Source organism: Myxine glutinosa, chromosome 1, assembly GCF_964187855.1.
Source record: "Myxine glutinosa chromosome 1, kmMyxGlut1.1, whole genome shotgun sequence".
Classification (NCBI taxonomy): Eukaryota; Metazoa; Chordata; class Myxini; order Myxiniformes; family Myxinidae; genus Myxine; species Myxine glutinosa.
In genome coordinates, this window is record NC_136261.1 from 307,083,193 (window position 1) to 307,095,853 (window position 12,661).

General features: G+C 42.7%; 1 protein-coding gene across 3 annotated transcripts in view; it reads left to right on the forward strand.

Moving 5' to 3' along the window:
• The window catches only part of WASL (WASP like actin nucleation promoting factor), a 99,939-nt gene extending 87,278 nt beyond the window's left edge, over positions 1–12,661 (forward strand). For all 3 annotated transcript variants that reach the window (XM_068135900.2, XM_068135919.2, XM_068135909.2), the window contains exons 10-11: positions 6,544–6,652; positions 9,378–12,661. In XM_068135900.2, the coding sequence (XP_067992001.1) occupies positions 6,544–6,652; positions 9,378–9,439 (171 nt within the window). In that variant the 3' untranslated portion in view covers positions 9,440–12,661. The remainder of the gene's footprint in view (positions 1–6,543; positions 6,653–9,377) is intronic.

Below are 12,661 nucleotides of genomic sequence, written 5' to 3' on the forward strand. Positions count from 1 at the left end.
ATGCTTTTTATTGTGAGGCAGTTGCAGGAGAAGTACATGGAGAAGAGGAAGAAGTTGTTTCTTGGGTTTGTTGATCTGGAGAAAGCATTCGATAGGGTTCCACGCAAAATATTGACATGGGCATTGAGGAAGTTCGGAGTGGAGGAATGGTTGATCAGAGTAGTGATGGCAATGTAGAAAAGAGCGCGCACAGCTGTAAGGACGAAGGACGGGAACAGTGGTGAGTTTGAGGTGAAGGTGGGAGTGCATCAGGGGTCGGTACTATGTCCACTACTATTTGTAGCTGTGATGGAGGTGCTGGCTCAGAACGTAAAGGAGGGTTTACCGTGGGAGTTGTTGTATGCAGATGATCTGGTGTTGATTGTGGAAAGTATGGATGGACTGAAGGAAAAGATGAACAAGTGGAAGGATTGTATGGAGACAAAAGGTCTGAAGGTGAATATCGGAAAGACGAAGGTGATGGGAAGTGGTAAAGCATGTGGTGAGGTGGAAAGAACTGGGAAGTGGCCCTGTGCTGTGTGCAGGAAGGGTGTCGGAGTGAACTCCATTCAATGTACAATGTGCGCTGAGTGGGTTCATCAAAAATGTAGTGGTCTGAGAGGGTCATTAACCAGTGTGGCAGCTTCTTTTTTTTTTTTTTTTGTACGAGGCTCGTGAAAGAGCTAACATTTATTTCACAAACAAATCAACCAGACAAACAAAACACACAAAAAGAGGGAGCGGAAGACAAGATGGGGAGAGAAGGGGAAGCACACAAACATAACATTTGAGAGCAGAAAAGCTACATTCAAGTGTCAGGTGTGCACAGAGGGAGCTGCAGATGGAGGAAATGTTGAGTTGGATCTTGGAGACAGCGGTGAAGCTGGAAGGTGTGAAAACATTTTGCTACCTCGGAGACGTGCTGAATGGAGAAGGTGGATCAGACTCGGCAACGGTTGCTGGAGTGAGATGTGCATGGAAGAAGTTTCGGGAACTGAGTGGCGTGCTGATGAGGAGGGGAGTGTCGTTGAATCTGAAGGGAAAGGTGTATGCTGCATGTGTGAAAAGTGTTACGATTTATGGGAGCGAGACATTTGTAATGAACGTAGAGCAGCAACGAAGGTTGGAAAGGGTGGAAATGCGAATGGTTCGATGGATGTGCAGAGTATCGTTGAGAGAGAGGAAGACAAATGATGAATTGCGAAAGATGATGGGAATAGAGCCTGTGATTGATGCTGTGAAGAGAAACAGTTTGAGATGGTTTGGTCATGTGTTGAGGAAGGATGAAAGTGACTAGTTGAGAAGAGTGATGGAAATGAATGTAGAAGGAAGTAGAGGACGGGGAAGACCGAGAAAGACGTGGCTAAAGATGGTGGAAGAAGAAATGCGGGCAAGGGGGTTAACAAGGAGAAAAAAAATACCACCTTTAGAGGCCATTTTTCCCCGCAAGCGGGGGTTGGCCTTTTTCGGGAACTGTGGTTGTTGTTGTTTTTCGGTCCCCTTTTTGAAGCAATGTTTTACGGCCGGATGCCCTTCCTGACGCCAACCCTTTTTGCCGCCTTTAACGAGAAGCAGGGAATTACCAGTGAACTGGTACTCAATTTGCCGACCTCGGAAGGATGACAGGCTGAGTCAACCCCCCTGGCGTTAATTCAGCGATTGACGGGGATTCGAACCCAGGATCCTAGGATCCTAAGCCGGCACCCTAGCCGCTAGCCCAACACAGGGGTTAACAAGGAGAGATGCAGAAAATAGGGTAAGATGGAGAAGATTGTCATGGGGACCGCAAGGCTAACCCCCGCTCTAGCAGGCGAAATGGCCTTAAAATGCATGTTGTTGTTGTTGTTGTTGTTGTTGTTGTTGTATATGATAATGGGAACGGTGGTGTGTGCTATCGTAAACTGAAGATTTTGAGACTGTTTTCATTGAATTAGTAAGAATATCGACATGAAGGACTCAATTTATCACAACACGACAGTCTCAGTAAAAAAAAAAAAACAAGATATACGCAACTCCATTCTCTCGCCTTTCATGCAAATGGTGAGAAAACTTCATCCCATCTCAGTTGCCAGTTCTCCTGCCTCATCATCTCGGTCTTCCATTGAGGATCCTGAGCCTGTGCTCAAGTATTTGGGGGATATTTGCCATTTGCACCGGTACAATCACCCCATCTGAACTCCGACTCAGACCCCGTCCAGGAGATAAAAAAACAAAAAACTACCACGAGAGAGTTCATAGAACACCTTACCCTGTGCAACGTTTTAGTGTATAATTCAATTGAAATAAACTAATGATTTTAAAGGTTGTATAAAAAACAATCCAGCAGTTTACTGATGTAGATGCCAGCGTCTTCTACACCATATTGTTTAACACGTTACTTTAGTTCTTCATGCCTGTTGTTTGTCTCCTTTATGACGTCTTTAAAAACGGTAGGTTTCCTGTTTGGAATATTTTTCAATTTTGTTTTACTACCAGGCAGGCAGAGTAAAAAAAATTATTTCCTCTGCACATGTACGATGGAGACTAATTCAGAGCCAAACTACTGTTAACCTACAGGTTTGTTTTTCCAATTCATGTTCCGATTTGTGTCAAAATATAACATTAAATTGAGGTTAAGTTGTTCCTTGATCATAAACTGGCATTTGTAGACAGAAGGACAGACAGACAGAAGTGAACCAATTGCTTAACCCACACCTTTTGCTTCGTGTGTGCAGGGTAATTAACAACAAAAACAGAGGCCCGTCTGTGATGCAAGTATAACAGGCATTGAGGCTTCTGCCCCATCATGGTTAATCCATATAGAATGGAGAAAGTGCTTGTATGTATGTATGTCCGCTCTTCACCCATTGCTTGGATAGCTGACCTGACGCCACCCACAAATTTATCTGGAAAAAAAAATCATACGTCTGTCATTTTGGTAAGAATAAGACATCTTCGGAAGTGTCGTAATCACAATCGCCATGCCCTCCCTATAAGTTTTCTGTTCAGTGTAAACCAACCAAAGAAATTGTTCAAAGAATCATCAAATATAGAAATGTTGGAGCCGATAGGTATCATGGATCTTGTGAAGGCGACAGGACATATAGGCTTCAGGCCTTCGGCCTCAGATGTCAGCCGATGGTAGTCAGGTTCACTTTGTTAACAAATATAATTTCGTTCAAAAATTTGGAAGATTAGCAAACCTGCACATTTTTGGAATCAGAGCATGGAGAATCCGAAAATCAATATTGGCATTTGCACAGACACCTGCATTGCCGCCATTTTGGATTTTCAAAATGGCCGCCATAAAATACATATTTTGCGCTATCTCGGCTTCTCGTCAACCTATAAACTGAATTAAATATGCTAATCCTATGTTTTCTGGGTCAAGGAATCAAATAAAGTCCTCAAAATAGTGCTCAGGATTATAGAAAAGGAACAAACAAAGGTAATTGAAAACCATTATCTTCATATTTGTGATATCACTGTATTACATAATACATGATATTGCAAGTCCTTTGAAGTTATAGGTATGGGTTTATAAAGCAAGAAAGCAGCCTTGTTAGTATCAGATTGAACTATAAGTCCTGTACACAGGATCTACTCGGTCCATACCGTTCAGGAATATGCTTTTACCGATCTTCATCACTGTCCTGAGTGTCATTTTCGGCATTACAGTCCGCGTCATTTTCACAGTCACTTCCACACAAACAAAGGTCTGTGCAAGCCAAGTTGTCTCCTGCATGAACACCTCTGGGTTGTGCAATGGGCTTTACACTGACATCTGACCAACTCCACAATGGCCTGTGGTGCAGGTGGAACCTTCGTGGTGGCAGGTAGTATCTCACCATGGTCATTCTGATAATAGCCATGTTTGAGTGGGTCGAACAGACGTTGCCACATCACGGTGGCTTGGCACCACACCCTACTCTATACGTGCTTGTACGATCTGTACAATCTTGTGAATGGCATTGATGTTCCTGGTGTATCTGCTTCCATTTCTGAACTTGATCTTTTATAGGCACGTTTTTTTACGGCATACCGTCCCGAGGACATTGAATATTCAAAGCGGTGTCTGGCTCGCTGCAACTCTGTCTGGTTTGTGGCAGAAGAATAGCAGCTTTGATGCCATGTTGTTTCCTTGTCGAGCAGCATTTCTTTGGTACATCCTTGGAGACGTCTTTGAATTGCAACAAATTGTCCATCATGTACGCCGGCTCAGTCCGTCACCACGTCAAGTCGTTTCTGGTAGGACTCGGTCCTGGGATTCAGAACAACTGCCCCTTTACTAGTGTTAGACTCCTGACAGAAGACGCATAGTTTCCAGTCGACAGGCTCCTTGGAGTTGTTGTCATCAGGGCTTTCATCCATCATGAGTTATGCCCTGAAAGTACAGAACAACATCCAGCATGTATTAATTGTATTATACACCTCCACCAAGATAAGTGTTAGTTCAGTTAGAAAGACTAGGGCATGCCCGTACTATATATATGCCCGTACTATATATATATCTAAAATTATATCCCCCCCCTCTATTTACATGAAATGGTTTGGTCCATTCGCAACGCCAAAGCGAACGGCGAACGGCTTGCGAGTACGGTGACAATCCCCCCCCCTCTATTTACATGAAATGGTTTGGTCCATTCGCAACGACCACAGAACCCCCCCCTCTATTTACATGAAATGGTTTGGTCCATTCGCAACGCCAAAGCGAACGGCGAACGGCTAAATCGCCATAGCTCGGTAACTACTTGTCCGATTAATTTCAAACCTTGAAAAGGCACATCCTCGGGTCCCCAGCAATATACCTGGCAAGTTTCAAGTATATCGGACCGGTAGTTGTCGAGAAACAGCGGTCACAGACAAACATACATACATACATACAAACATACAAACATACAAACATACACACAGAGATTACTGGAATTATAGATAGATAAACAGAACTGCTGCCAAGATACATATTTCCTGAAAATGAATCACGTGTTAGAATAATTAGGAGTTGAGCTATACTACATGTGTATTCCTTGTCTCTGGAAACATGGAATAGGCATATTCAATGAAAAGTTTATACGTAGGAAGATGTGAGCAGAATATTTTTTGTATCCCTCACATCTGGAAAGTCCTAAAAGTGAGACAAGTGTTAAGATTAGAAGTCTAATGATCCCACCAATGGTTTTCCTGACCCAGAAAACATAGAATTAGCATATTTAAATAAGATTGTATGTTGACTAGAAGCCGAGATAGCGCAAATTATGTATTTTATGGCGGCCATTTTGAAAATCCAAAATGGCAGCCATGCAGGTGTCTACGCAAATGCCAACATTCATTTTTGGATTCCTCATGCTCTGAATATTCCAAAAATGTGTAGTTTTGCTGATCTCCAAAAATTTTGAATGAAAAAACAGTGAACCTGACTATGGGCCAGTGCAATTGTAATTATCCGAGCTATACAACCACGATGTATCATTTGTACACATAATCAATAGGCATGTTTCTGCTTCATTTACGTAACCCGGCTTTTTTTATATTTTTATTTTCCGGGAGCTATTGAGGCAGTGGTCTATTGCCTATACACCGCCCAAATGAAGGGTTGTGTCAGAAGAACGGGTTGTACACTTGGAACAAGATCCACCCATATACTTTGCTCGTGCTAATGATGTTGATAGCTTTAGATTCCACAGATTCCAGGAGAAACAGATGTAAAGCTAGGGCACCAGGCAATAAAGAGAGCACTTCTCCATTGAGGTATGGGTTCATGCCATGTAAGCTGTGAGTACTTCTGATTTTTGAAGTTCTGATCAAGGAGTATCAGTAATTCAAATCGGGCTACATTTTTTGTTGATTATTAGTTTACAATAATGTTTACCATCGCCAGAGGAGAGTGAGTGCATTGTATTTGGGACTATTTGTCTGTTTGTCCGCGCAGAGTGTCACCTAGTGAAAGCCAGTAATACACGTTCTCTTTTTCAACCGAGCCCCTCTACGAAGTATGTGCAATTAGAATACGAGTACATCTATAAAGTATGCTCGGTGCAATTAGAATGAGAGTACGTCTTTAAGATACGTATTACAAAACCTCACAAAACAAGTCCGAGCGAGGGTATGCAATCTTTGATTGCTTGGTCAGGTTGTCCATGTAAATACTGCTCAAACGTTTTGTTTGTGTCTTCCTTTTGTGTCTTCCTATTCCATTTTATTCTCAAATCAGTGGAAACCTTAAAAAGAAAACAAAAAGGGTCCTGATCCTACTTTTTTTTTTTGATGTCCTGAAATAAAAACCCTTTTTGATTTGATGATGTAATGCTTCGTTGTCAAAGTCGGAACTTGTCTGTGAATCTGCATTCAAGCATCGATAAAACACAGAAGCATTATGCTCGTGGTCATTGTATAATTAAGGACATAAAACGTGCACCGACATTGAATTGTTATACTTTAAGGAGTGCAGGTGGCAAAGCTACTGCACAATTTCAACGCATCACAGTGATTGTTGGTGTGGTGCATACTTGGTTGTACTTGCATCTTGGTCACTTGCAAAACATTGCTTTTAAATCGAATTGCTCCCCTGCCTCGCTGTCTTTACAGGTAACAGAAACGAACGAATCGTCAGGCTCCACACCTGAAGTCTCTTCAGGAATCGTTGGTGCTTTGATGGAGGCCATGCAGAAGCGCAGCAAAGCCATCCATTCATCTGGTAATGTTTTGTTTTCGTGTATTTTGCTGCTAGAATTTAGCCACGTGTGAAACATGGTGACATGGTGAAAAACGAGGCATCTTTGTGGAAAAACAATCAACCGTTTATTCCTATTTTGCATTTGAAGGGCAGAGGCGTTATGTTTTCCGGTTGTCCGTCCATGCGCCCGTCCTTCCCAGTGATCGCTTTTGTTATCATGATAACTTGTGAACCGTTGTGGGGATTTCAACCAAACTGGGCACAAGCAGAGATTGTAATACAAAGTTGAACTGATTACGTTTTGGGTTCAAAATATCATAGGTCAAAGGGCATGTGCCCTTTAATTAAAAATCATTTTGTAACTGCAATAACTTGTGAACCACTCAAGGGACTTCAACCAAACTTGGCACAAGTACGGACTGTAATAGAAAGATGAACCGTTTCAATTTTCGGTTTGACAGGTCAAAGTTTAAAAACACATTTTTTTAGATCATATGTCCTTTTGAAAATCATTTTGTGGACCATAACTCATGTTAGAAGCATCTGATGTTGTCTCTCTTCGACCTCTCTCTCCTCTCTCTCCTTTCTCTCTCTCTCACACTCTCAAGTGACCTTAAAATTTCGATGTGACCTTCAATTGAGATAAAACATATCAGTGGGTTGATGTCTAACATGGGCTGAGGAATATACAGTACATTGACGCATTAGTATCCAATTATATTTTATAGTTCAAAAATGGTTTTTGGGTAGAATATGGTATGGGTTGAACAAAATGGCTTGCACATTGTTTGCACTATCAACATTGCTGGGACTGGAACGTTATTCTGCTCTTTACGCAACCTTTTGCCACACACACTTAAACCTCATCTTTTCCTGATCGGGTCCCATGGCCTCGTGACATCGCAAGCATCCTGGTGCCAGCCCACAATAATAGTTTGGCTTGCATCATTTGTTTGCAGTGTTCGACCCTTACAGACAAAACAAACCGTTTGTGTACGACAAATATGGATCATTACGACTTGGGAAGGTTCATGGAAGAGTGATCATTATGACATTACCACTCATAGGTCAAGGTTAAATTGAAAGTGGAGTTGCAGGGCAATAGTTCGGCAATGTGAGACACACAGACACGAGGGGAGGAAAGATTGGAGCCAGCAAGTAAGATGGTTGGGTTAGGTAGGGTTGGTGGGAGTAATAAATATCATGGGTCAGGATTGGGAATGACGAGATGGCGGTGCACTGCTTGCTTGAAACTCCGGAGGGAAGAATGGGAAAGAACGGCCCCTGAGAGATAGTTCCATGGATGGGAGAAGTGAGGAATACAGTTGAGGTGTGCAGTCGGCTTGGATTTTAGAAGTTTCACCATGAGCGATATACTGGAATAACACGTGCATCTTCAAGTTGCTGGGTGGGGCGGAGGACAGAGAACATCGGGAGCAATGTTGGGGAATAGATTATATAAAACGGAGAAACCATCTACCGGCCTGCGATGTGAGAGCAGCAGACATTGTGCTTCGGCCTCGTCGTGAGAGATTCAATAATGTTGTGAGCTTTCATTTCCACCGAATCCAGGAGAGACAGATATGAGGCTCGGGTTCCAGTGCATTAGCGGAGATGAGTACTCCAATGAGCGTTGGACAAAGGCCTTCTAGACTTTGAGTACCTTTGATTTTCCAAGGAAAGACTTGGATCGATGGAGGATGCCAAGTCTGCTCCTGGCTTTGGAGGCCAGCTTTGCTCTGTGGGTGGCCCAGGAGAGGTCATGGCTGATGGGGAGGCCAATAAGATCAAGAGATTGAACCTTGTACAGTGGCTGACTATGGGAATGGACAGGTGTGTTTGTTTGACAAATGTGACGGTGAGATCTTTTGAGATTGAAGGACTTGTTCCATTTATCAGACCAGCATCTAATCAATTGCAGATCAGCAGTGAGTGACACAGCTTCAATCTGCCTAACACTGGGGTGGGGAACTGTACGACACAACGTGGAGTCGGCTGCAACAAAGAAAGGGTTTTCCAGAGCATCGGAAAGGTCATTTATGGAGATGAGGATCAATATTGGGCACAAAGCACTGCCCTGGGCAACTCCAGTTTCCACTGGGAGAGGGAAGGAGAGGATTTCAGTGATGGCAATGTGTTGCCTGTGTGAGTGGAGGAAGTCATAAATCCAGGAATGAGGGTGGCCTTGTGTGCCACAGTCAGAGAGCTTGGCTATGTTTAAAAAATAAAGTTGTATCATATATAGGTTACGTTACTTGTCAGAAGATGGTGATAAAACGACATTCCTCATGTTCTTGCATTTCCATCTAACCTCGATATCTGCATGTGTCTCTCACCAGCTTCTGGCTGTCTGCACTGTCTGACGTCTATCATAAGGCTTATAGCCCAGACGTGGCCCAGCTAGTATCGCAAACCTGAAAACTCCACTTGTCATGTGCTCATAAAAGTGTGGCCTTGATAAAAACGTGGCATTGGATCACATCGTTGACTTGGAAAAGCTCCACCATGGTGGCTCAGCTCGTATTTTATATCGCTAAATGAATGGGGGTCGGATTGGTATTCATGGGATGTGGTATTATTGAAAGTAAAGGCTTGAATGGAGTATCCATACCATGTTGACCTTTGAATTATCTGGTGCTCAGCTGTACTCCACAGTTGATAAAATGATAAGCATTCCGTTATTCCTTCATTTCTTTTGTTCATGTTCTATTTTAACGAATCTGCGTGCTGTCGTTTTGGTGTGAAGATGAGGATGAAGAGGATGACGAAGAGGAAGATTCTGAGGAAGACGACGAGTGGGAAGATTGAGGGGCTTCTCCATTTAATTTGAGCAGTGGTCTGCTTGTCTGGTTTCCACCTGCTCCCCCATCCCCATTTGCCTGTGACCTTTGAGCGGTCTTTGCAGGGCTTGCAGGAAGCACTTTGGTGACGGTTTGCTTTTTGGGGGATGGGTAAGTCGTCGTTCCAGATGTGCGCTCAATGTGGGTCGATGGACTGGGTTTCCGAAAGACTGTCTCTGATTCCCATTCATTTGACGTACGACATTTCATCACCTTTGGGTGCTGTATCCTATAGTGTATTTTGTCAACCTTGTACAGGAAGAACCTCTATTGTCCTCGGAGCTCAGGTCCACCATGACATTGGTTGGGCAGCTTTGGTTGCACATCTTTATTATATCTCTCAATCTGATAAAAGAACATTAAGCTTTTTCTTTCTTTTTTTTCGCAGTTCAGAGTGCGATAAAAATTTGTTACCGGGTTCGTGTAGGTTGTCTGGAGGAGATTAAACTATCTCAACAAAAGGTTTTGGAGGATGTTTTTGCTAACTCGGCAGCATGGATCAATCTGAACGTGAGTCGCGCTCGCTGCTCCTTATTTTAATGGGTCTCGTCATTTGTGATACTTGCTATTATGCAACTGTATCCTTCGATGATATTTTATTATATTGTTATCTTAAAAGCTTTGAGCTGATTAAGTGAATGATATCATAATGGGTATACGTTCGGGGGGAAGACCCTAAATTATATCGGATGTTTCACCGAGTTCGTTCTCTGTGCACTTGCATACACGTGCACACACACACACTTTCGTTGATGTATTGCCATCAAGTGCTAGTCGGAATACGGGATTCTAATGTAATGTGGAATGTAATGTAGAATTAATATTTTTCTAGGCGGTGCCAGAGTTTTGTGCTTTGTGTGACTCCGAAGCAGTATTTTAATTTTTTGCTCGCCACTACTAAGATTAGTCTGACGGTACTTTTACTATCAGCAGTTTACCCTCTTTGCTTTATCTACCTTTGGTAACATTGCAAAGTCGATAACTTTTCCCAAGCTGGTTGTTGGATGCAGGTAAGCGACGGTAAACGCCTGTCGTTGGTAGTTGAGAATATCGCAGGCTTATTCGGTTTAGCAAAACGATCCTAACCTCGAAAACAGAAGAAGCATTCTGCTTCGACCAGGTGGATTTAAGGGTGAAGATCGAACTGAAAAATGCCACGGTCGGATTTTTGAGACCGATCTGAGAATGGTGAAGGTGAGACGCGAGGCATGCAACTTCCTTTTAAGTCTTTGGACCCTTCTCCAAGCACTGTGAAAGACCATATTTAGCCCGGTGTTGCTTCGCTTGTATATTTTTTTGGCCAATTTTTGTTGTTTTCTTTTTAAATTCGGATAACACTAAACTTTTTGGTAACCAGCTGTTGGCACAGAAGAGTTGAGTGCATGGTGATTAAAGGAAACCTTTAATTTTTGATAAGCTACCATTCTTTAAGGTTGAACTTGAATAGACTCTTGAACATTCTGTTCCTTTATCTTGTATACTACACGTGCTATGGTGATGGTCAAATTTTTTTAAGTTCCTTCTCGCGGTGGAATATGTATAAAGAAGAGCAAAACTAAGCTGGGCTTGTCAGAGTGATTATATGAATAGTCAATTGATGTTTGTTGTTTTGTTTTTTTCTACCAAAGATGCAACGATTGGGATTTTTTAATGATGCATGAAACGGGAGCACATCTAAACTACAGACTCCCCCCGTCATCCCCTCCGCCTCCCCAACCGTCTGATTATGAGTCGGTATGTTCTGCAAAAAAAATATGTGTCAACTTGGTGGCAAAAGTGTGCATCTGTGTTGAGATGGTGTGGATGCACAACTTTTGCTTTATATTTTAAGCCGATGGTCGGTATTTGCATTTTGCCAAAGAGGACGTCATTTGGGTAATATTAATCGTCAAGGCAGGGCATTTGCAAAAAAAGGAGGAAGAGTCGTAATTATATGAATGCAGTACTTGGGTTGAAAAAATAAATAAATAAATGGGGTGGGAGGGGAGTTGGGAGTGGAAGGAGTTCCAAGCAAGAATTGTTCATATGGAAGCGCCCGTCAGATGTTCTGTCACTGAAGACTCAGGTGGACCGTGTTTGTTGGAAGTATACCTACCGCAACTGTCGGTGAATGTCCAGTTAGTTGATTTTGGTGTCTTGTTTTTTTGGGTTTTGTTTTTCAACATTCCGTGCTTGTGCCTAACCCCAGCTGCTATTGACTTGCACGTGAAGAGAGTGAATGATTCTGGTGAAGGGGGAAGTGTGTTTGATGGGGGTATCGTCTTGGGCTTTGAGCGATAAACGTTTGTCTTGTATCATGGACCCAAATGGAAAACGGAGGGAGAAATAGAGGCGCCTTTAAAAAAAATTTTTTTTTAAAGATCAGTATTTTTTTTGTAACTCCTCTGGTAGGACGGATTGTTTAATGTGTACAGACAGATGTTAGATATTGCATCAGGCCACTGGAAATGATGACACGTGCACACAAAAACAACAACTGGTAGCTTCGACGATATCGGAATTGAGACTTGGGGGGGGGGGGGGGGGGGGGAGGATGTGAGTGGGGTTCTCCCTGGTAATTTCCAAATTGTATTTTAAATGCGATTGGTTCGGGCTCGGCACGATTCATTTGGTCGCTTGTGCAGATTGTCACCGTTCATTCGGGTCGCCCTTGTGTTTGGTGTCCCCAACCAAGTAATCTGGCTTTCGACTTGGCCCACCGGCGTCAAGGTTTCATGTCGACTTTGCTGCGTGGCCTTCATTCCTTTTTGGTACAAAGCAAAATTCTCGCGTCCATTAAACTTCGGCTTACCTCATACGTTATTATTGTTTTGTTTCCTGAACGACTTATGGGTGTACTTTTCAAATGGTTGTGCGGAAAGCACCCAAACTGTCTGTGTAATTACAGTGCTTATTGGAATCGAAAACAATGTGCGCCATCATTGTAATATTTTACATTGTATGAAATGCACTAATCATCGAGCATGTATTCATTGTACGCTATGGCTTGCGGTTCTTAAGTTATGGACGTCGTGGGCCAACAGTTACATTTATGGACCTCTGAGACTTTTATTTTTTTTTTGGCAAGTGTATTGTATGGCCTTCACATTGTCACATAAAAAAACCCTTTCCCTGCTGTTTTCTCAGTGCCTTATAATACACTTGTTTGCCTGTCACTATGCTAATGTTAATAAAGCCCTTTTCCTTACAA